The following is a 26171-nucleotide window of genomic DNA, read 5'->3' as shown; positions in this document are numbered from 1 at the left end:
GAGCCAGTGTGACCGTGATCATTGTTTTTTTCCTGATCATTGTATCATGTTCATTTGTCTAATAGCACTAACAACTGGTTCCTCTGCAACATCAACCAATGCTGCTTCAGTCATTGTTGCTGTGGTGGAAGGGCGTGGTTTGGCCAGGGGTGAAATAGGAATGGCCAGCATCAACTTGAAATGTCCAGAGCTTGTGTTATCACAGTTTGCAGACACCGGTACCTATGCAAAGGTATGTTTATAAGTAAATTAATTATATCCAGTCTTCATTTGCTTTTATACTACGTCTGCCAAGCATGCCCAGGGGGCATCCTGGTGGCTTGGGGCTAGGACTACATGGACAATAGTCTATAAAAGTACAAACATTTATTATAAACATATACGTATTGTATTATGTATGAGTCCTCAATGCCTTTATATTACAGGTGATAAGCAAACTCCACATCTTGATGCCTTTAGAGATTTTGATGCCAGACACAGCCAGTGAAAAGGGCAAGGGCACAAAGCTCTATAACCTACTCACAGAAAACTTTCAGGTACATAAAACTGCTCCTCTAAACAATATAAGGGGACAACATAAACACAGCCTTGCTTGCTTACTGTTATTCCAGACGTGTGATCACAATTTCAGATTTATTGACATGATTATTGTAAGATTGACATGATTATTGTAAGAGGTTCCTTCTTATTCATGAAGAAGTTCTAACTATCAAAAGTCTTGATTGTGTTGTTTTTTGTGCTCAGAGTGTGACTCTCACTACAGTACAGAGAAAATACTTTAATGAGAGAAAAGGTTTTGAGTACATCCAGCAACTTAGTGCTCCAGAAATCAGCACAGTTTTCATGGAAGTCCAAAACAAGTAAGTCACCCTATCCCTCATCATAACACACACACACACACACACACACACACACACACACACACACACACACACTGGGGCTGGGCGATATGGACCAAAAGTCATATCTCGATATTTTCAAGCAAAATGTCGATATAAGATAAATATCGATATTTTTGGACTCAATAATAACATAGTTGCCGTTGGCACGCTCCAACTCCGCATTCTGTGCTCTCTTTTTCAGTGACGTCGCTGTGCTTGTTCTCAATCCTAAATTTGTTAAATGAATCAGTCTACCTACATGAAAAGAATCACGCAAGTTGCTGATGTGCCTGTTATAGTTTTGTGATGTCATTAACGTATCTCATCAAATTATACAGCTCTTCAGAATGTTCCAAAAAGTTCCGTTGATTATTTGATTAACACCAACGTAAAGTTAATTGACTGCTGTCATTTGCAACGGTTTTTGTGCTTCACATCTTTCATAGCAAGTAGTCTGGTCAACTTGTATTAAAACTGACGGCTGACGAACTGTGTTCCTGGAAAGTGTCAATATTTATCATCTATGTCATACACTATGTAACCTTTTAGCCTATTTAAATCACATGTATGTACAATTCGCAACAAAGTGTGCGTCAACAATGTATCTGTCAGTCAGGTGTCAGCCACAGATAGCCTACTTGCTAACTAACTAACATTAGCAGTGATGCTACTTAAACCGTACTATGCCTGATCAAGTTAGAGAGGAAGAGACCGACCAAGCAGCTGCAGCAAGTTGCAAAGTTCGCAATCCTGGTGAGACAACGGGCGGTGCAGAGTGTAACCAAGATTTTCAATGAGTCGCAGCATAACCATTAACTTACGTGACGGCAGCTGCATTAAAATAGGCAAATTCATAAATCGTCCCGACCTACCGAAACTGCACGTAGCCTCGCCATTGGGATCTTTACCGTCCGTTCATTTGATATTGGAGGTAATCGGGCCTACGTGTCGTTTAGATTCGATGTAGCCAGCGAAAGCGCAGTCGCGCATGATTGCCTGCCAGTCTTTATTTGGCCCATGACAGAAAGACGCATCTGCAACGTTTCAGTCAAAGCCACACGTTGTGTGACGTTATTTAATTGAATTAAATGTAACCTTAAAACATAACAGGAATCTCAAACATAACATAAAATTATTTTCGCGCTGTAGGGGATTTTAAAAAAGTGACGTGAGTGGGGGCGGGGCTGGGTGTGTGTGTGAGCCGGAGGCACTGGCAGAGCGGGAGACAGAAGCAGAGTAGGTAGACGGCAGCCGCGGCTCGAAATGGCTGTTATTCGGAACAAATGTGCTGTACTTTAAACGGAAATGAAATTATATCGATGTTGACGATAGCGTCTCATTCCATATCTCGTTTTTAAAAATATCGATATACCTCAAATATCGATATACCGCCCAGCCCTAACACACACACACACACACACACACACACACACACACACACACACACACACACACACACACACACACACACACACACACACACACACACACACACTTTTTGGATCCTTTATTATTAATTTTATATTTATTGCATATCAGACAAGAATATTTAAAGTTTGAAAACATATAAAAGTACAAAAAGGGTCACAGTATGAAATTGTATTAAGATCCTTTGTTTGTCCATTTATGAAGAAATTTGACTGTTTAATAATCTTCACCAAAACACACACAGGGCTCTATTTTCAAGCCGTTGCAAATCAGTGGTATGGTCAAGTGGTCAGAATGGACAGTTTCAGTTTTAAAACCTGAGCTGTATTGTTTCTAACAAATACTGCTAGGATCAGTACATTTCCAACACAATATCCTTAAGTACTGTGGTGTGAGGTCTGGGTCATGTCTGAGAATACTACCCGTGCATTGGCAAATTTAATCTTAAAAACATGGTTGCATTTAGCATAATTGAAACTGACTTGCAGGAATGCAAATTACTTTGGTAATTTGGCAACCCATCAATGTAAGAATAGATGGTGACTAGCATTACACTCTAATTTAATGATTATATAACTTTAAACTACATGCCACCTGCAATCATTTATAAATGTAGTGGAATTATTAATCAATTAAATGAATTAGGCTGTGCAATTATGGTGGACTACACATTGAATTATGAGCCTTCCACTTGAAGCAATTCTGCCAATTGTCAATTATCAATAATTATAATCACTTAAAATAGGATAATTCTGTTCGATAGGGTGTATATTGGCTGTGGTTTGAATATTATTCACCTCCTTCCATGCCATCCGAATGTTGGTAAGGTTAGGTGGTGTGCTTCTGTCTCAAACTTGACCGCCTCCTCTGTGAAGAATACGACAACCTGTCCCGCTTTTCAATATCTATACCAAATTCTACATGTTTGTAGTGAAAGCATATTATACATTTTAGCATATTTTCTGTCATCTTTAATTAGCCCAAAGTCCCACAAAGCAAAAATGTATTTGTGTTTTACAGCAACTGATTGGTTTTGAAATGTTGTGTAGAGATAAATAATGAGTGCACAAGCAGAGCTTGCCTTTTCTACTTCATTAACCCACTTGTAGTGATATCATTATTTTAAGTAGAATGATCCAAAGCTGCCCAAAATATTGCCATATTGCAGACTGTCTCTTGATTTGCAAACTGAGTTTATTTAGTTTTTTGCTGGCTGTAAAGGGAGAAAAGGAATAAAAGAACACTAACACATTTGCATTATGTATATTTTGCAAACATGTTATGCATCAGTCAAGTGTTGTAGCTTGGTAGGTTTGGCCTTTAATTCCTATATTTGAACTTGGGGTGAAATAATGGCTAGGCTTAGGCATGAGTGAAGGAGGCATGAACAAAACAGGCAAAATGATGCAGAAGATGCAGAGCTCCCAGTTGTGATTAATGAATCTTTAATGTTTGTGTTTTTTTGTATCTTATCTCTTCAAGGTATTACTGCCTAGCTGCATCGGCTGCCCTTCTTAAGTACTTCGAATTCGTTCAGAATTCCATTTATGCCCCACGATCCCTAAAAGTGAGCTTCCAAGGCAGTGATCAGACAGCTATGATAGACTCTGCCTCTGCCAGCAACCTGGAGCTGGTGGTCAACAACAGAGATCACCGGTGGGTTGCCATCTTGAAGTGGGATTGCTTTTTGTTTAAAACTAGCATTAGCAATTGGCTAATAGCCTTTAACACCAACAGCAGCATAGTTGCAACTGATCAGTGTATTGCTGACAATATATTTAGTGACATGATGCGTTTTGTTTTTTTTAATCAAATTTGTGACATGATGCGTAAGGTGTGTTTATCTCTCCTTCGTAACTCTGTACTATCATCATGAAGTTGAAGATATTTTTAAAAACTAGCTACTCACAAAACAAATGACCCTCATACCCGCATAATGCTGCTGTAGAAGTCCTTCTAATGTTGATGTATTGCTAGATGTTGGATATTGACATGTCTTAAGTTTTGTCTGGCAAGACACAAAATGCCTGTGTATGTTCAGGAGTGATCAGTGTTTGCTGGGTGTGCTGAACTACACTAAAACTCCAGGAGGTGAGAGAAGACTTCGCTCTAACATTCTGGAGCCTCTTTTGGATGTGGATACCATCAATATCCGCCTAGACACCTTACAGGTCTGCCAACCCTCAGCAAAATAAGTCCATGATAATTCTTATTTCATCCATGAGAAATCACTTCCTGTATGACCATCTCAGAGTTGATTAATATTTCCAAGAAATTATGCCTTTACTCTCTATAAATGGGTTTCTCGGCTACGTCATCACTGGTTGCGTGCGCAATGTCGCGGCAGAAAGAAGCAAGATAACGTTGAAGTGGATGAGAAAGCTGTGGAGGAAGGCAACATGACAGGGAGTTGTTGTGTGGTGAACTGCTCTAACAGAGTTGGTAAGATGTTCAGTATACCTAGGAGGAAGCATCCGTTTAGAAAGCAGCTAGCATCTTAACGTCAAATAAAATAAAGAAAAAGGCTCAACAATGTACAAGGTTACGTTTGGGAATATGTTGAGGGTGTGTGCAAGCATTCATGGCAACAGAATAGGGATCGGTAGGCCTTCAATGTTTGTATACAAGAAACCCATGTATAACCCAATATAATTCTAGAACGCTACAACAAATTACTGAAAACAAGGGAATTCCTTTTCTGTATCTGTAAATAAACAGTTACACCCTGAAATTCTATTTAATAGCTGGTGGGGGGATTTATCATAAACGGGGGGTATCCTTAGTGTTTCCTACAGTGTATTTCTGTCACGCTCATTAGCAAATTATACTTAACTGTCAGGACCTGTCAAAAGAACCTCAATCATCAAGTGGTTCTTTACTGTACTCTTGCTCCAAAAACCACGACGAATTAACGTTACATTCTCCATCTTGCTGCTGGACTGTGCCTGACACAGAAGCAAACAAGACCTTTGTTTGAAAAGACAATACTCACCCAGCACTGGATGGCTCATATTGGCTCATGGCAAGATCACCTGAGGTAAGGACATTCACTTTTTTTCTGTTGGCTAACTTTTCTATATTTTACCAACATTAGATGTGTAGGTTATATATGCTATTTCTTTTTAGCGAACGTTATTATACTCCTGTCGAAACTAGGTTTCCACTTCTAAAAAGGTTCTAAAAAGCTTGACGGATCACATTCTTTTAGTTGGCCACACGCAAAGTTGAGAATGATTCAACTTACTGCAAATGAATATGAAAATCCATCATACTGTCTCAGCTCCTACCTGTATCAGTCACATAAACTACGACAAGCTTTTGTAGCTCTTGTTTACAAGACAAGAAGTGGACATGTTATCTTATAAGGTTAGATAAGTTAACTTAGTCATCATGCCATCTTGGTAAAAACATTAAATTCTTTTTTTATTTTCAGAATGAAGGAAAATACCCAGTTACTCTGTGAAATAAATGAGATCTTATTAAGAATTCTTTATGGAGTATTAACATTGAAGTGTTATATCCCTGTGAAATTGTTTGTGCTACTTGTTTAGGTTATATTATATTTACTAATTATGCAACTTACTTCATTCGTACTACAGTTATACAGTAAGAGACAAATGTACCATTGTACTGGCCCTATTTAAACACTCTGGCTTGATATTGACTAGTACAGGCCATCCTTTCTCTGATGGCCTTAGTATTGAGAAATGTAGCACTGGGTTGCATCCATGCATTTGGTGTGTTACAGGTCATCAAAGACCTCCTTGAGAAAGGTGATCAAGGCTTACATGGCTTGTGGCAAGTGCATGCAGGAGAAATTGCCACTTAAAAGTAAGACCCGAAAAGCCTTGTCCTCTATCGACCCTGCTGTAAGGGCCATTTGGAGGCAGTGACTCAACTGGAGCAGCTGACTGGGATCATGAAACATCCGGTTCTTCAAGAGAGTGACGTCACCCAGGAAATCATCAGATACAATGTTGACTCAACACTGGACCAGTGCCAAGTGGGAGACAACATTGAAATGTACCCAAGTTATGAGCACAGGGAAATATCCAGCCCTCAGTGGGGTTATCAGAGGTGCAATTGAATTCTTTCTTGGGCCCATGGTGGAGCCCTCCTTCAGCTTTATGGAGACGTTATTGACCATAAAAGCTCAAATATGAACATTTCCACCTCTTATGCAATTCAGACAGTAAAGTATGCCATGAAGTCTAGGGGCATATTCTATGGGGTGCTTCCATGATGTTCAAGAGAAAGGATGACAAATCTGGACCAGTTGACAGAAGGCTGTGCCAGGACCTCAGGTCCGCTGGAAGAATGGATCAAGCTCAGAGAGAGAAGAGAGAGACAGGTGGAGTATGGCTACAAGAAAACGTGCAAGAGAACAAGAGCACTGCACAAGAGGAGGAGAAAGAAGCACGGCTGAGTCATGCAGCCAAGCAAGGAAATGCTGTTAGACTTAAAGCATGAACAGAGCATCAGTAGGGAAGTGTAGCTGACATACTTCAGAAATATCAATGACAACACCCCCAGTTTCCTGTTTCTAATTAAAAGTATGGTGTTCATGTGTCCACAACGTGCAGTTATTTATATTATAGCAGAGGCCTTCCGTAGCTGCTATGGGGTGTAGAGGGTTGTAGGTCTATGCAGGGCTTAAAAACAATATTGACCTGTGATTGTATGGTACATTGTACAGTTTGGTCAGATGTCACACAAATCAGAAACAGATAATTAGAAGAGACAAATAATGAATCAAAAACTCATGTCTGTGTCAAATATAGGAAATACGTTTCCAGGTGGACAATATTACATAAAAACTGACGTGCCGTGGCTGACTGTTATTTCAGTTAATACTGAGGAGCCAATACTCTGTATAGGACTACTGGGAGGGTAGGAGAAGTGAAAGCGACACATTCAAAATGTCACAGTGGACGAGGAAGGCTGGGACAACATTCTATGAAACGGTTTAGACACTTCACTCTCTTGTTGAACACCATTACAGTTTGACTATATCACATCATATCCACTATGGGTTTGGATTGTTATTTCCTGAAAAAAAAAAAACTTGAAAAAAAGCTTTTGCTTTTAAATGATGCAAGCCATTATACAACTTTGTTCTGAATAGTATTTTACTGAGAAGGAAATACATAATTTCATGAAAATTATTTATCAAGTGTGTATGGTTATACAGGAACCTCTGCTGAAATCTGCTGTTTTGGTTTACACGGTACTAAACGTACTACTACATCACATGGGATCAGAGCTCTTCTTGGACTCCATATGCAGTATATTTTTAATGCTGAAGTAAGCATGCACTCTTGTTTTGGATTTTTCTATCCTTTGCAGGAATTCCTGGAAGACGAGGAGCTCTTTTTTGGTCTGAAAAATGGTAAGATCCTGTTTTTGTGAAGACTATTTGAACGCTGTGTTAGACTTTGATGGCTGCACAAAACAGCACTTACTTGGAGCAATGATGTTGCCTTTGTTATTGTTGGAACATTGTGTTGCTAGCTATCCAACAGTTTATATATATATTCATAGGAAAACACATTTAAACCAATTCATAACATTTTCACAAAAGCCCATTTAGTGCTTGTAAATCTGGTAATTCAGATAATTTTAAGATCATTTTCTGTGATCTGTAATTTAGAAAGTACCTAATCCAGTTTTGGCATTTTGCAGCCATCTCACATTTTCTGGATATAGATCAGCTGCTGTCTGTCCTCATCCAGATTCCAAAACAGGAGACGGTAAGATAGTGGAAAAAAGTTGCATTGAGATTCTATATACTGTTTACTCTCACTCACTCACATCACCAGAAACCTTTGCTCTTAATTTGGTAGACGGTCACAAATGTGACCATTCAGAATAGTAAATATGGACTGACTACATAAAGTACCTAATCAAAAATAAATCAACTAGTTCCCAAGTAATATCACCCAACATCACTCCCTGTGCAAACAAGAATGTGTTAACTTGGGTGATTACATGCATCCACACCGGACATTGTGAAAGACAGAGTTTGTTTTGCTTCGGATCTTGAAGTAACAGTATGTACGTTAGATTATGTAATCTATGAAGGGTTTTAGTGTAAAATAACAAGAATCTTCACACCAGTCATAGAAGAAATAACCAACACCCCTAAGAAATGTCCGGCCACAGTGTGCAGATCCTGTGTGCCTGATGCCAGCCTTCTAACCTGGGACCATGTCTACGGGGACGCTGAAACTTTATGTTTTCCACTTATAGTGCGGGCAGCTGGAGATTTTTAACCTGGAGAATGGTGAAATTTTAACGGAGGAGATCTATAATGCTAAACAGAAACGACTGGAAACTTTTCAAAGAGCTTGTGGAGCAGAGTCTAAAACAGAGTCTGGGAGGAGCCGAACTGTGTGCTGCTGAATGGGAGTCAGACCCATGGGACAGAACGAGGCTTAAGAAACTGTAGAGCGTGAAAGCAAATGTAACTGGTATTCAATCTTGCAAAACAGTAAAACCCCAGCGACTGCCACACTGCAAACATTTGAATCTTAGTAACATGAAATATCTTAAATCCAAACTTTTTTTTAAAGTAATATATCCCACATTTTATTACTTTTTATCTAGTTTTTGGAAGCTGAATTTGTGCAGTGTAACGGAATTAATTGACTGATGTCACCAAAGCATGTGAATCTGTGTAGACAGACACATGTACTGCGTTGCCCCTTCTTCAGATCAGGAAGGTCTGGATTGGTTGTAGGTCAGCAGTGTTGCGCTCAAGGGAACAGTTTATATAGTGGATATAATGTTGACATTTTAACTAAGCAACTTTAGTGGGGGAATTTGTTTTCGGCAATCTGTATATGTATGCAAAACATAAACAAACTCATCAGACGCCGTTTACTAATAAGTGTCATGTACTGGAATAGAAGTTAATTTAGCCATACATATTACAGGTAGTCTGAAGATGTGCCGGCTAACAGCATAGGTATAGTTTGCCTCAAGCAAGCTAATGTTACAGCTTAGAAATAAGTAACTTGTGTGTAAAGCACACCATGGGCTAGCAAAACATTATAATCCTTCCTTGCAATAAATTAGCTTTACAATCATGCAATCTGGATTTGATATTTTTTAAACATCCATATTTATTGTGTTCATTTGACCCAGCTGTGATGAAATTAACTGTGTTTTTGATCATGACACGCACTACAATCATTCTGCAATCGTTCTATGCATTCTATAGCCAACCTGCATCATGTTTGTAATGTGGGGCCAGTTCACAATTTTTTTAATACCTAACCATAAACAGTAATTGATAGTACCCTGGTAGTTGTGCAACTCTGCATTTTTGTGCTTTTATGCCCGACACAGAGTCAGAACGGACACCTATTAAAAGTATTACAGTTGTTTTGGTTTCTTCTCCACATTTTATCATCCCAAATATTAAGCAGAGCCCTGTTTTCATTATGACTAGCTCCAATTATTCTCTATTATTATCGGTTAAGGTTATTTGGTACCATGTGACTAGTGATTATCTTGTTGTTTTGGCGCTGGCTCTCTTACCTGACTTGTTAACCCCGTCTTTCACCTTGACACCACCTGAAGCACAAGTTGGCCCAACAGTAATGAGAAGCCCCAAAGAGGTATGATCAAGTTCCGGAGGTAACAGTCGAAATGCAACTGTCCTTCGAATGCATTAGCTCGCCCACACTTGGCCCCATAGTAGAAATGTGGCTAATGTGTCTACAAAGCAAGCACATCTGCGAGCCCATAGGTCTTTGATATAGCTGGTTACTTTCAATCAATCTCATCACTTGTTTCCCCCTGTAGGAATGCCCTACCTCACCTCCTGGGAATTCAGTCAACCATAATCCCACAGCTAAGAAAGTCACATGCTATGTAACGTGTCAGAGAAAAACTCAACTGTAATGATACCTTGTAATTGGTCATTGTTTGTGTGTGGTTCTCCAAGTGATGTGTAATGATGTAAGTTGAAGTGTTGTCCTTTTTAGGTTCAGGTGGCTGAGGCCAAGATCACCCATGTCATTCAGTTAAAACACACCCTGGAATTAGTAACACCTATGAGGGTAAGAGGTACAAAGTACAGACACAGATACCTTTCAGACATACTACTGAATGCTGTTAGATATGAAGACTGAAGGTGACAGTTTAAATTAGAAGAGCTTTAAGACATTAATATAGCGGTTGTTCGAACATACAGCCGCGGAAAAAATTAAGAGACCACTTCAAAATTATCAGTTTCTCTGGTTTTACTATTTATTGGTATGTGTTAAAGTAAAATGTACATTTTAGTTTTATTCTATAACCTACTGGCAACATTCCTACCAAATTTCAAATAAAAATATTGTCATTTAGATCATTTATTTGCAGAAAAATGACAATTGGTCAAAATAGCAAAAAAGATGCAGTGTCTTCAGATCTCGAATAATGCAAAGAAAACAAGCTCATATTCATTTTTAAACTACACAATACTAATGCTTACACTTAGGAAGAGTTCAGAAATCAATATTTGGTGGAATAACCTTGATTTAAAATCACAACTTTCATGTGTCTTGGCATGCTCTCCACCAGTCTTTCACATTGCCGTTGGGTGACTTAATGCTACTCCTGGCGCAAGAATTCAAGCAGCTCGGCTTCTTTTCATGGCTTGTGACCATCCATCTTCCTCTTGATCACATTTCAGAGTTTTTTTATGGGATTCAGGTCTCGAAATTGGGCTGGCCGTGACAGGGCCCTGATCTGGTGGTACTCCATCCACACCTTTACTGGCCTGGCTGTGTGGCATGGAGCATTGCCCTGCTGGAAAAAACACTTCTCAGAGTTGGGGAACATTGTCAGAGCAAAAGGAAGCAAGTTTTTCTTCCGGGACAACGTTGTACTTTGCCTGGCTGAGGTTTGTAAAAGACCATAAGGATTGAAAAAAGCGGACTGGAGGGTCTTCTAGTTCGTCTTCTCTGATGAGTCCAATTTTCAGCTTTGCCCAACACATGGTCGTCTGATGGTTAGACGGAGACCTGGAGAGGCCAACAAGCCAGAGAGTCTTGCACCTACTGTGAAATCGGACTCATCAGAGAAGACGAACTTAGAAGAACCTCCAGTCCGCTTTTTCAATCCTTATGGTCTTTTACAAACCTCAGCCAGGCAAAGTACAACGTTGTCCCGGAAGAAAAACTTGCTTCCTTTTGCTCTGACAATGTTCCCCAACTCTGAGAAGTGTTTTTCCAGCAGGGCAATGCTCCATGCCACACAGCCAGGCCAGTAAAGGTGTGGATGGAGTACCACCAGATCAGGACCCTGTCACGGCCAGCCCAATTTCGAGACCTGAATCCCATAAAAAACCTCTGAAATGTGATCAAGAGGAAGATGGATGGTCACAAGCCATGAAAAGAAGCCGAGCTGCTTGAATTCTTGCGCCAGGAGTAGCATAAAGTCACCCAACGGCAATGTGAAAGACTGGTGGAGAGCATGCCAAGACACATGAAAGTTGTGATTTTAAATCAAGGTTATTCCACCAAATATTGATTTCTGAACTCTTCCTAAGTGTAAGCATTAGTACTGTGTAGTTAAAAAATGAATATGAGCTTGTTTTCTTTGCATTATTCGAGATCTGAAGACACTGCATCATTTTTGCTATTTTGACCAATTGTCATTTTTCTGCAAATAAATGATCTAAATGACAATATTTTTATTTGAAATTTGGTAGGATTGTTGCCAGTAGGTTATAGAATAAAACTAAAATGTACATTTTACTTTAACACATACCAATAAATAGTAAAACCAGAGAAACTGATCATTTTGAAGTGGTCTCTTAATTTTTTCCGCGGCTGTATATACCACTGCATATGACATCTGAAATGTATGATTTATTGATCAATACATATTAATGCTGTTAACAGATGGCCCTGAAGAGCTGTAAAACGGCACTCCTTACAGCCTACTCCTCTATGCTGGAAGATAGCAGGTGAGAGACCATGTGTTATAAAACAATATTTCAATTTTCAAGTAGTTCTTAACTTGTGTGATTCAAAGGGGACCTTAATCATATAACACCATTATATATCACATCTTGCTTATCTTAAGAGAAGAAACAGTTTAGAATCAGTAATCATATTACCACAAATTCTCACCATTTGGTCACCCTCTAATTTGGAGTGATACCTTGTGAAGTTGTTTGAGAAAGACATGGCAAGTTCACAAAGATTTGTGGGCTATGGATTGCAACCAAATTGGGCAACCTTTAAGATATCCTCCAAACACCTTGGAACCTCAGACAGTGGGTAGGTGAAAATGGAAGTTCTCAGTTTTGTGGGTATTGCCACTTTGAGGCAGGCAATGTTGGGTTGTAAATACAGTTAAATACAGTGTAACTACAATTGGAGACATAACCAAGCATACTTTCATAATTTCATCTGTGCGTGAGGGGCAGAAAGGGGGAGGCCAGACCACCTTTTTTGCTAACACATGAACAGTGTTGGCAATAATCTAAAGCACAGTTGGAAGTTGGTGTCCAGTATGCATGGGGCTGGAACAAATCAGGAGGGTGAACAAATCATCTACTGTTTGAGGGCATGACTAAAGTATTCTTGAACTAGTAGCTGAAGCAAAGAAGCAAGGTTGGCAAGCACACATCAGACCAGTGGAAATAGGTGTTTGACGTTTCGTAGCTAAATATACTACATTCCCATTCTTATGGATTTTGGTTTTCAAGGTTGGTCATTTAGAGTTAAATTAAAGGAGTTGTCAGAGGCTGCTCAAAGGGCTGGTCAGTGGTTGTAGGTTGGGGGTTAGTGTCGTCACACATCATGCATGCAGGGGGTACTGGGTATGAAATTCCAGACACCACTACTCTGCTTTTTAGGGGTGTTTTGGGCGTAATTCAGCAAAAAACAAAGGAGGATGGCTATTTGACAACCCCTATAAAGTGCTCAGAAGGGGTTGTTTGTGAAAGCTGGTGACATGATAATATTAGGCTTACCCCATGCTTTCCTACTGTCTAACCCCTTCTTTCAATAGTAGGAGGTGGTTACACAAAACGGTACTCACTGATATACCAGTATGTTCAGTTAAGGGTTAACTTTACCCACTTCATCCTTTTTTTTGATGGTCTCAGATTTGAACTTATTCTGGAGCAGATCAAGACGGTAATCAATGATGACATCAACTACATGACCGGCAGCCTTAACATGCGCACACAGAAGTGCTATGCTGTGCGACCTAACATTAATGAGTTCTTGGATATCGCCCGCAGAGCATACACTGAAATTGTTGATGACATCGCAGGTGACTGTTTTGAGCACTTATATCAAATGTTTCTGATTAAATCAGTGAAATGACCATTTAAAAGTATTAATCAGTCAATTATAAATAACAGTTTAAAGTTGAGAGTTGCCAGTATAGGGAACTATAATGAACTCTTTAATAGTCTATTATTATAGTTCAGTAAAAGCCAATGTCAACCAGGTGCAGAACTATTATTAACCAGAAGTATTATTTTAAATGTGTCTGCAGCATTAGTGGGTCAGTTGGGAGAGAAGCATAGCCTGCCCCTGCGCACCAGCTTCAGCACAGCACGAGGCTTCTTCATCCAGATGAAGCTTGAGGGTGTTGCTCTGCCTGGAGGACAGCTACCTTCAGAGTTCATCAAGGTCAGGCTCTTACTTTAGGGCAAGTAAATACTATCCTGCATGACAGTACTCTTTGTTCTATTTTCTTATTTTCTGTGGTAGCCCATATTTGTGTATTTTGCATGAAATTCTGTAATTATGAATGGTCTTTTTAACACATTTTGTGCTTTGCTTCTTAAGCCCTCCTTTGCTACCAACATGAAAATGGAGATGCTCTTCTACAGTTTGCTGTTATCTAAAAATGCTTTATTCACGTATTATTGTTTTAATCAGCCTCTGGAGGGCTGCCTGCTCCTCCTTTGTGCAGCTTGAGAACCATACGTTCAGGCCATATGCCAGCACACATTCTATAGCACAGCGGTAGAAGCTGCTCAATAGTCTCTGAGGAAGGTGTTGCTGATCCACAATCGTCTATTTTCCCCGATTAAGTTAATGTTGCATACAAACAACAATTCATGGAGACAATAAGGGCGCAGGATTCACCCCGATTTCACCCCAATTCACCTATTCAACCTGAATGAGAGCGAAGAAAAGTTTGCTGCAATGGAAGCGAAGGGTTATATCATGGTTTCACAAAAGTAAAAGTTAAGGTATCATTTTGAATAGTTATGGCAAATAGGCCATACAGGATAATTTTTCCCTCTTTGTGCATTGACATGGAAAAATTCGGGCCTTAAGCATTTTTTTCTCCTATTGTTTATATTTCATGAAGTGACTCTTGCTGCGGAATTCCGTGAGGATAAGATTGGCACTACTGTCACTGATTTGTGTCAATAGTTCATTAGAATGCGCCCCATTATGAGTATAGCATTGGATGCACAGTGGTTAACATTGCTGACCCCCGAGCAAAAGACCTGGGTTTGATTCCCATTCCTGCCTTATTTTACTTAATTGATTATGTCAGAGGCGCACTGAAGCCCGCTACCGAGGGTACCCGTGCCAAGCAGTGCCCTATTTTCCGTCGACTCAGCACCGCACTAGGATTAACCACAGTCGGGGACGCAACTGTTCTTTTGACCCTCTCCACTGACAAACACCATGTTCCTTAACTTAACTGATGTATACTGAAAAATGTGTCGGTGGCAAAAGTTGAAAAAACATTCTGCATATTCAAACATATTCAAACTTTTGTTATGGAATCTATTTCTGTAGCAGTAGGGCACAAGCTATAGTCCTGGTTCCATAGCCGTAGTCAGAGCCTATATTTAATGTTGATGTGTAAATGCTTTCTCTGAAACTTTGCACAGGCAGTTTCATGCCTTCACATGTCTTAATGTTGTGCCTGTGACAGGTGACCAAGTACAAGAACAATTATAGCTTCACAACTGCGGATCTCATACGAATGAATGATCGCTGTGATGAGGCCTTACGTGAGATCTACCATATGTCTTACGTGTGAGTAGCCCATACTGACTATAGTACCACAGAGCCAACCTATTATAACTATCCTCAGCAGATTTTTCATGTTTCTTTTCCTCCTATGTCATTAACGTTCTATTTTGGTATTTTTGTATTGTACTTTCTCACTGCCTCTGTCTCTTAGGGTGGTGTGTAAGCTGTTAACTGTTGTGCATGATTCAATCCACTGCCTGTACAAGCTGTCTGATGCTGTTTCCATGCTGGACATGCTGCTGTCTCTAGCTAATGCCTGTACAGTCTCCAATTATGGTATGTGTGCTCAAAAAACCTATGTATGCACTCATGGAACATAAAACAAAACAATGGAATGTCAATATTTGCGGAATTACAGCTACTGAGGTGTGCCAGAGTATAGGAAATGTAGGATGGAGAGCAGTGTTGCAGCAATTGTTTTTGTACATTAAGACACCTTGAAGGTCGTTATCCCTCTTATGCCTTGGTCACCACATATGTATTAAGGCATATGTGTTTTCAAAGGAAACATTAAAGTAGAGCCACGATTCTGGTGAAATATAATATAGCAGCCAATCAAATTACACCCCTCCCCTCTGTGCTCCTGAAGCAGCGTTGATTGGCTGGAATAGTGTATGGCTCTGTTGGAGCCACTTTGTTTGTTTCCCATTTCCAGAGCAGGGACTGTGTACAAACACCAGTGTGACACAGAGGGCCTCATTTACTAACAATGCGACCACAGCTTAAACTGCGCCTTTGCCAAAGCGCAAATTACCGCACGGTGTTGTTCCACATTTTCCGTGGAATTTATCAAACAAGATCCGCGTTGGGCAATCAGCGCCTTACTCCGCCCTTTAGTGTTGATTAGCGCGCCGTTAAAAGACGGGAGAAATCGCCTGCATGTTACTGCCACCATGGGTGATTCGTGGAAGAGAAAACGAAGGTTCAGCAAAGAGGAGATAGATATATTGGTTCGCGGTGTAACAGCGAACATTAACCTTTTACAAGAAAGGAATACACCGCAGAATACATCCGGCTTTTCAGGACACCAAATGTTCGCTCAATCACTGCCCTTTCAATGTGCGCGCGGTTATATTGTTGTTCTGCTGCCGATGCTGGGTTGGGTATAAGTGTCATTATCTATGGCTGTTGGGGATACCCGCCATCACCTACAGCGAGATGTTTAAAAGAACACGATTATAAAGAATATGCTATTGGGTGGCATTAATGCATAAAATGTCTAATATAACAATATAGATGTGTACATGACAAGATTAATCATTTCTACAAGGGACATGGGTTCACTACAATATATCCCCACTGAAACAAATACATTTACCAATTGCCAGGCCTGTCCAAAATCCCCGATGCTCAATCTTGGATAGATGGCACTATTCCGGAAGATAAAACTGTCATGGACAGATTCAGGGTATTTGGCTACCACGTTAGTAATGGTCATGTTGGCATCACATAGGACCTCGACATTCATTGAATATGTGTGCTTTCTGTTTCGGTAAATGTGTTCGTGGATTGAAGGTGGGACTGTTTTAGCCTGACGATGTCATACTCATAATTCTAGTCAGAATATGAGTCTGACACTGCTCCATTGAGCTGTGATAATGGGGCGTGTTTCAACGAACCAGGGAAAAAAATGCCTCTTCGCTCAATCGGATACCTAGAACCAATCAGAGCATATGCATGCTCACGTTATACTTATTAGCAGCGAGGCTAGCTAGTTACTCTGTGTTTCAATGGATTTTTGGTCTAAGCGTTAGCATTAACCTAACAATAATGGCCTTGAGCTTCAGTTAAGACCTACAATATTCTGCAACTTTCGTGTAGCACATACACAACTAACCGAGTCAATGTAGACATAAAAAAGGTTGTGTAGATAGCTTAATTCACATAAAATATTTCCCACTTACAGGCTCCCGAGACGCCGCCATCTTGGTACGATTTCGAATCTACCGTTAATTCAACTCAAGCCTTGGTTGATCATCTGTCCATCATCGTATAAAGCCCACCAATTTCATTGGTCAGATCATTTTGCTGAAAAGTGAAAACTGATAATTTATCCCCAATGGAGCAGTGCCAGACCTAGCTTCCCAGACCACAAATGTGATGGGCGGGGCTAAGTTCAGTCTGGCATCCAGGCTAGGACTGCTTGGATGTGGGTGCAATCAATGGCTCCAAATACGTTCGGAAAGTTTGCAATTTGAAAAAAGTCCTGTTTGATGTCTCTAATTTCAGCTATGGTAGTGGGGAAATGTATATATTGACCAGTGCGCCGTAGCAATGCTTCGAGTACCTGGGTGAATATTTGGCTGAGAGAAGGCTGAGATATACCAACTGCTGATCAACTGCTGATAACTGTTGAAATGATTCGGACGCCAATATTTGCAATGTTGCCAGGAGTTTAACAACTGATGGAATGGAATGTGATCGCCGGGTGGAGGGTTTGATGTCGTCTCTGATCTGGTTCAGAAAAGTGTTCGGGCTGAAAAAAAATCTTTCTGCGCATTGTCTTTGTCTGTGTCTTCGCCTTGTTATAATCTGTAATCTACGCTTCTACTCAAATGTGCCTCCTTTTTTTAAATACGGTTTGAATGTTTACACGCGCTATTTTACGCCTGATATGGGCGTAATCCCGTTAGTAAATGAGGCCCTGAGTGTCTCTGATTGTCTTAGAGACTGCCAGATAGTGAACTGTGTGGGGCAATTTGAACTTTGATGAAAAGTGTATTGGATGAGAATCACACCTTTAGTTGATCTCAAAAGAAGCCAGTCTGTTTGCGGTATTGGTTTCTTTTGTCATGGGCAAGGATAACACTGAATAGTTTGCTTCTTTCAAATTGATTCTATTGATACGCAGCCAAAAGCCTTTTAGCATGCTGCCTCCATTCACATACTGATGGCATTGTTAAAAAATCTTGGTAGTTCACCTTTTATGCATATCTTTAATTTGGGTGTGATGCCCTATTTGTACCTGAACTGAAAGGAAGTATTTTTAATACTTTATTATAGAGCCGGTGTGCGAGATTGGCCTTCAAGGGAAACTTCCGGATTTTCCAACCTTGACCCTATATTTAAATATAGGACAATTAACGATTGGAATCCAGTATGGTGTAAGAATGTACACAATGTAATCCCTTAGGGCAAGCATCTTTCAGTTTCTGTACAACATTACAGTCTGATGATTCACCTTTAATGGCATGCTTCTCAAAATATAGGTCATAAAATATAAGCAATTCAAAAAAGAACTCGCAATTTTTTGCAATCGTTTGAATATGAATGATTATATGAATGTTAGTTGCATACTATGTAACAAATACCCATCTCCACTCCTAGTGCGTCCTGAGTTTACTGACACTCTTGCTATCAAGCAAGGCCGCCACCCCATTCTCGAGCGTATTCGTGGACAACAGCCTGTCTCCAATAACAGCTACATCTCTGAGGGCAGCAACTTCATCATCCTCACAGGCCCCAACATGAGTGGCAAATCCACCTACCTGAAGCAAGTAGCTCTGTGCCAGATAATGGCTCAGATCGGTTAGTGCCTCTTGCTTTTGGATGATGATGAAGAACTTTGCATGATACACATGATTGAACTGATAAGCAAGTAACTGTGTGTGTGCATTACAGAATGTTCAGGATTATAACATAAGTATATTATATTATAACATATTAATTATAATATAAGTAAATATTTGTGGGAGATATTCGATTTAATTGGTATATAATACATAATTGTTTTCTGACATCACTGAAACCAATAACTAACACTAACAATATGAGTGTTATTTTTCACCAACACTGATGTAGAGCCTAGTGACTGCAAATAACCTACGCATACTCTGCTTTTCTTTCATCTTGGATATTTTGTCTGTTGGTTTTTTTTTCCAACATTTTTTTTCAGTTGATTAATACTCATCAGTGCATTTGCTTCAGTCAAAACAGAGGTCCCATGTGACATCATTGAAGACCTTTAGAAAACCCAGTTATAATTAAAACATGTCTCTGTTTTTTCAAGATTTAGATACAATATGTGTGTGTGTGTGTGTGTGTGTGTGTGTTTGTGTGTGTGTGTGTGTGTGTGTGTGTGTGTGTTTAGGATCATTTGTACCTGCTGAGTATGCCTCCTTTCGAATCGCTGACCAAATCTTCACAAGAATTGGAGTTGATGACGACCTTGAGACTAATTCTTCCACATTTATGGTGGAGATGAAAGAGGCATGTTGAATAAGACTCTCAAAATGAACATGCAGCGTCAGTTCATATCAATCAATATCCTATTTGACAAGTATATAAATAGTCAAGCATAAAATCAACAGTCATAAACATTTTGTGTGAGTTTGAATTTGACGTGGGGCCAAATTTAAACTCGGGGCCACATAACTTCATATTTCCAGGCTGCTTATTCTTTTGCAGTCCGGCCCAACTTCAGATGACCATGTATCATCAACATAACTGATGGTGTTTTAATAACATTTTGTCCTTCATTATGCCCAACTCAAGGGCTCCTCTGGGAACCAGACCATAATTCTAACAGTTCACATTCAATTTCTTGCAAAATTAATTTCCACCCACTTCTCAACTGACTCATAATATTGGATTTTTCAATGTGCTGCATCTTTAAGTATATTTTTCAATCTTTTCAAATGCATCTCCTTTCAGGTTGCATATATTATCCACAACGTGAGTCATCGTTCACTCATCATTATTGATGAGTTGGGGCGAGGCACGAGTGCAGAGGAAGGTGTGGGGATCTGTCATGCTATTTGTGAATTCCTACTAAACATGAAGGTACTTGTAACACAGATTAATTGGGCACTGAACTTGTAGAACATTAAGCTGCATTGTGTCCAGTACCTGTAAATCAGTCAGTGTCAGTCAGTTGATATTCACCCTACTATGTGCTCTCCGTTTGAGGACACCAGAGAAAGCTAAAGTTGTTTTTCCATTCTCTGCATTGATTTGCAATCTAATTAACGAGCTAAAGCTCAAAAGTATGAGGAATACATCTGGCTTTTGGCCAGAGTCTAGTTTTCCAGCCTGCCTGTAATCCGGCCAGTTATCCGCCTGATAATCCAGCTTTTGACATCTGCTGTATTTATAGTTATTAAGTTTAACACACTTGAGTCAAGCAAACTGGCTTGCAGTGTTGTGTAAAGTGCCGTGTAAAGTTCAGCTAATGGCTTAAAAATGTCTAAAAGAAACAGTTTTATACTCATTGGAGTTCAGAACACAAATTTGTTACTAAAAACAACAATGATGAATATCATGTGTTCTGCTAGCTTTGTTGCACTGACATGGATGTGGGTTCAAAGGGGAAAGGAGCAATGTTTCTCGATATGCTAGTGTGAGCTAAAGAAGAGACAACAGTCTATTTCAGAAATTTAAGCTGTCTTAACATGACATTGCTGCCAAACTGTCTTGCTCATGTGCAATACATACAAATATGCTGCATCAAAAATGAAATACAGTGGTGGCCAAAATTATTAGAACACTCAGCATATTTAAGAGATCTCAGATGTTTTTGTTGAATTGACGATTAAAATACCCATCAAACAAATGAAATATCTACAAAATGATCTTTATGCTCTATAAACCATATAATAGAGCCATTTTAAGGAGATTAAGGTAATTTTCCTTACAAAAAACAAGCTAGGCCTATTTCACTGTCAATATCACACAATCATGTTCCTTCACAGAAGCAGCCAAATTACTTGTATAATCATGTCAGGTGTGATCCCGGTTGAATTGGTGGTGATGAAAGAGTCTTAGGACACAGCTGTGTAATTATTTTGAATGTACAAGGCCTATCCTGCTCATTAAGTGATTGGTAACACCAGGGTTTTGTCACATAGGCCACACCACCAATTGGTATAAATTCAAAGCCTCTAGAAGTTGTCTTGTTACACATGTTGTTCTTTGAACATGGCTAAGGTAAAGAAGGAGCTAACAATTGAGCAACGGGCTAGAATTAAGACCCTTTTTGATGCTGGCTGGAGTTACCGCCTAGCCTGACGATGTCATACTCATAATTCTAGTCAGAATATGAGTCTGAGACCGGACCACTGGGCTGTGATTATGGGGCGTGTTTCAACGAACCAGGAAAGAAAATTCCTCTTCGCTGAATTGGATACCTAGAACCAATCAGAGCAACGTAGTATTATTACCATCTGATAGATTAAACTTTTACCTGATCCCGTAGGAAGGACGGCAAAAACATCTTTTCAATCGACAAATGCCTTGATCGCGTTTCTCTGTTCCTCTTTCAAAATGAATGCGCTGTCAATATCTGTTGAGACGTTACTTAATTAGCACTCAAGGCTAGAAGCTACCATTAGTTCTAATGTTCTTTTTGTCTACGCTGTTAGCATAACCTTTCAATAATGGTCTAGAGTGCATAAGTTAAGACCTACAATCCTAGGCAACATTGGTGTTGCGTATACACAACTAACCGAGTCAATGTAGACATAAAAAAAGTCGTGTAGATACCTTAAATCATATCAAATATGTCCCACTAAGCTCCCGAGACGGCGCCATCTTTGTTCGATGTATACCGGTAATCTATCTATGTCTGTCCATCAACGTATAAAGCCCGCCCTTACAATTTGAATGGTCAGATCCCTTTTCGGGGCCGTTTAAACCCTCCCAACTAGCTCGACTCCAGACTGAATCTCCCGGACCAAAAATTTTGTGGGCGGAGTTCAGGCTGGTATCCAGGCTAGTTACCGCCGCATAGCCAAGGACTTGAGATGCAGTCCAAGCACCATCAAATACACTATAGACCGCCATGATGCCACCAAATAACACCAGAACCGAAAGGGGAGAGGTAGAAAAAATAAACTTTCTGACAGACAAGTGAAGCATCTCAAAATTCTCAGTCTTAAGGACCGAAGAAAGACCTCACGAGAACTTTGTGATGAGATCAACACCACAGTGACTGATGGTGCAACAGTGTCTTCAAGAACTGTGCGACGGAAACTGGGAGAAGAAGGACTTGTTGGCAGGATAGCAGCAAAGAAACCATTGCTGAGAGAGAAAAATAGAGTGAATCGCCTGAAATTTGCAAAAGATCACAAGAAATGGACTAAGGAAGATTGGTCTAAAGTGTTGTGGACTGATGAGTCGAAGTTTGAACAGTTTGGCAACAAGCGTAGAGTGTATGTTCGACAGAGGGTGGGGGAGAGGTATAAAAATTAGTGTCTCTTGCCCACAGTTAAACACGGAGGGGGTAGTGTTATGGTGTGGGGTGCCATTTCAGCCTCAGGAACAGGTGACCTGGTGAAAATTGATGGCATCATGGATAAAAAAGTGTACCCCAACATTCTGGTGAGGTACGGAGTACCATCTGGGAGTCGTCTTATTGGGCCTGGATTTATTTTCCAAGAGGACAATGACCCTAAACATTCTTCTCACCTATGCCGGAACTACCTGCGACAAAAGGAATCTGCTGGATCACTGAAAATGATTGCCTGGCCACCTCAAAGTCCGGACCTCAACCCCATTGAGCAAATTTGGGGCGAGTTGGACAATAAACTGGACAGATCCATTATACATTCAAAGGAAAGCCTTTGGCTTGAGTTGCAGAAGGCCTGGGATACAATTAGTGTTGAAGTTCTAAGGAAATATATTAGAGATGTGCTGCTGTAATTGCTGCAAAAGGTGGACATACCAAATATTAAAGTTAAAAGTGGATAAAAACAGAAAGACTCACTTCATCTGTTATTTGTTTGTGCTCAGAGCAACCATGTGCATGTTTCATGAACATTATGAGTTGAAATTATGTTTTGGAGGCGAAAAAAATGTAAATTTCTTCAGATTCGTAGGGTGTTCTAATCATTTTGGCCACCACTGTATATCCGATGAGTAGTAAAGCATTTCATTGTTATTCTCTCTCCAGACACACACACACACACACACACACACACATACACACTCATACATTACTCTGTCTCGAAACATAGTTTCACTCATGGCACGTGCGTGCACCACTTCATGATGGTCATTTTGCGTCTGTCGTGTGCCTTTTTGCTCTTTTGTCCTTCTTTTGAGGGTCATGGCAGTGGTCACCCTAAATACACTACCATTAAAAAGTTTCTTAAGTGTCTTCTTAAACATCTTCTTACGAACTTCGAAAGACCAAGAAACGATCTCTGGCCGATTTATGTACGCCTGGAAATGTGTTCTTAAACCGCCAAAGTGTTCTTAGCTGTGCACTAATTCTTAAATTGAACGCACGTCCTCGTGCACCTGAATGTGCATACAGAAACGCCCCGCCAGCTCCTTATAAGGGCATGCAACTGAAGAGACATGTGTGGAATCCACAGACTCCACAGGCAACTAGAAAGCAACTTCAGACTGATCAAAATCATGTCAAAGCGTAAAGCGAGCACCAGTCAAGTAAACGTAGACCTAAATTAACCAGTGCAGAGGTGCTGGTACTGTTGCAGAATTTAGATGTGTCCATTCTATTCCACTATGGCCCAGATGAGAAAACTTTCATGAATGCCAGAGCTGTCCCGGGAACTTTAGTTTAGATGAAATTTCTTCTTAACTTTTTCTTAACTGTGTTCGAGAGTGAGGTCTATTGTTTTTTGTATTGCCATGTAAGAAATTGCCAAGAAACTGAAGATATCTGTCAAAGGTATGAATTCGGTTAAATATGAATTTCCCTCAAAAAAGTAAAATGTTCTTGTTAATTACAACTTTTGAATGGGCATGTACATTGTGATCAAATTAGTGAAAAAGACAGTTCAGAAGAAAAGACAATTAATACATTAATATGTTAAAAGTCAGTTTGCTGACCTTAGCTAAATGTCTTACAGGCTTTTACCCTGTTTGCCACACATTTCTTGGAGTTGTGCCAGCTGCAGAGCTTGTATCCCAATGTGGAGAACCAGCATATGCTGGTGCAGCACACGCATGCGGAGGACGCTGAGCGTGTGGTATACACCTACCTGCTTGGCTGTGGCCAATCTGAGGAGAAGAACTATGGTAGCATATGCACACACACACACACACAGACACACACACACCCACACACCTATTCAGTCAATATACACGGTCAGCCTAACCTTGTTAAAATAGAATACTTAGCTTCACCACAAGAGCATTAGATTTCACCTTTTATCTGTTGCTTGTGTCACAGGTATTAGAGCAGCAGAGATGACTGCGTTACCACGGACGATCATTCAAGATGCCAAAGCAGTTGCTGGTAAAGTTAGCCAGAAGTTATGGGTAAGCTGACATCATTTTTTTTTAGCTGTTAAGGACATGAATAGTAGTTGACCATGGCACAAAAACATTGCTTGTGCCATTTTTTATGGCATCTGTAAAAAGTATCAAGAGTGAACCTTCACGCCAACTTCATGTCTGGCGTACGCACCAATGGTTTTAGTCAATTGCCTTATTATTTGAGGAAATTGCCATTTAATTAAAATACATTTATGGCCCATGATTATGATTAACTTCTAAACCGTTTCAAATTTCCAAGAGCTATCCTCAAGACAGTGCTGAATTGGGTCTGTCTTTAGTGCCTCCACTCTGGGCTTCTTGGCAACAGGAGCATAATTTTTTTCCTGGCAAAATTATGACTTTATAGTCTCAGAGAATATGCAATTGTTTTCACCTAGTAAATGTATTATAATCTTGGAAATTCAGAGTTTTATTCTCAGAACTCGTTCCAGTACTATACAGGGGTGTAGCATCTAATTTGGGCACTGTGCACATACATGTTGTAGGCTCCATTCTTGGACAGCATGGGGGGGGGGACGATCAATTTGCTTTCACTTGGATGCACTTCCTTCCTGGGCCTTCCTGTAGGACCCTGGCTACTGTGTTACTCCATGTTCCTCACTTAAATACCCCTGTTAATGTGCATATGTATTTTCTTATTTTTCTCGATGATAAGTAATCTAAGTATGTTTTCATATTCTGCCCTAGGCCAAGCACCACAGTGACTTTGACACAGTCCGTCAGCGAGCTATCTACCACCTTGCCACACGACTAATCCAGACAGCGCGAAATTCTCAGTTGGATCCAGGCAGCCTTCGACTCTATTTACAGGGACTCAAGAAACAATATGAGGACGAGCTACAAATAGCCTCAGGGACTGCTGTCACATATACAGAAGAGTGAGGCTAAGAGAGAGAGAGACAATGTCTGGGAATACAGAAACAACTTGTCCTGGACAAAATGTTTGTTGAACCGAAAATATTTTTTTCCTTATTTGTCCCTTGTTATCTTTAAGTAAAACTAATACAATATTTGATTTTGCTTCAGAGTATTCTACAAATTACCCACACAATCACAGAGAGACTGCCACAAATGCAACACGATTTCTATATTAGTCAAATATAGACTTATATTAAATGTACATCTGTCAGTAAATGTCAACTTTTTCCCTAGCTCCACAACTTGTTGCTTGGATGGCTACCTTGCGAAAGGTTCACAACTCTTAACTTAGAAGTCCCAATGAGTTCTGTCGAAATGATAACACTTTAGAACATATTTAACATAATAAACTAAAAGAAACGCATACTGTGTATAATAATATTAATGAACGCAAATAATGTAAACCATGATAACAAAACAACAGTCGTTATAGAAGGGGTGCAGAAAGATTATCATAAAGCTCCATATTCGATAGAATTGGATTGGGGCTAAAAGAAAAACTTTTGGCAGTGGGTACTTATTTGGGGAGACCAGACAAACTCAAACACCTCCTTAGAGCCATTCATCTCGATTTACATTAAAAAAATATGGTTGTGTATACATCAAGATGTTAGATTGAATCTAAGGGTATTTCCATCATGATCAACATTGCATAAAAAAATGTCAGCAAGTCTACGTTAAAGTA

The 26171-nt window shown here is 39.9% G+C and overlaps 1 protein-coding gene across 1 annotated transcript; it reads left to right on the top strand.

Annotated features, from left to right (window-relative positions):
• Window positions 1-160: 160 nt before the first annotated feature.
• Window positions 161-25450, top strand: msh4 (mutS homolog 4; the record flags this gene model as incomplete). The annotated part of the gene is made up of 19 exons (XM_080850149.1): window positions 161-232; window positions 426-536; window positions 745-860; window positions 3792-3965; window positions 4351-4480; window positions 7656-7698; window positions 7992-8059; window positions 10301-10375; window positions 12206-12270; window positions 13420-13589; window positions 13818-13954; window positions 15225-15328; window positions 15477-15601; window positions 18653-18853; window positions 19416-19534; window positions 19979-20107; window positions 24139-24307; window positions 24462-24550; window positions 25256-25450. The coding sequence occupies 19 exons, from the start codon at window positions 161-163 to the stop codon at window positions 25448-25450; spliced, it is 2292 nt and encodes a 763-aa protein (XP_080706275.1).
• Window positions 25451-26171: the final 721 nt, after the last annotated feature.

Source organism: Sprattus sprattus (assembly GCF_963457725.1).
Source record: "Sprattus sprattus genome assembly, chromosome: 13".
Taxonomy (NCBI): domain Eukaryota; kingdom Metazoa; phylum Chordata; class Actinopteri; order Clupeiformes; family Clupeidae; genus Sprattus; species Sprattus sprattus.
Note: the sequence above shows the minus strand (reverse complement) of the source record. Positions and strands in the feature narration are given on the sequence as shown.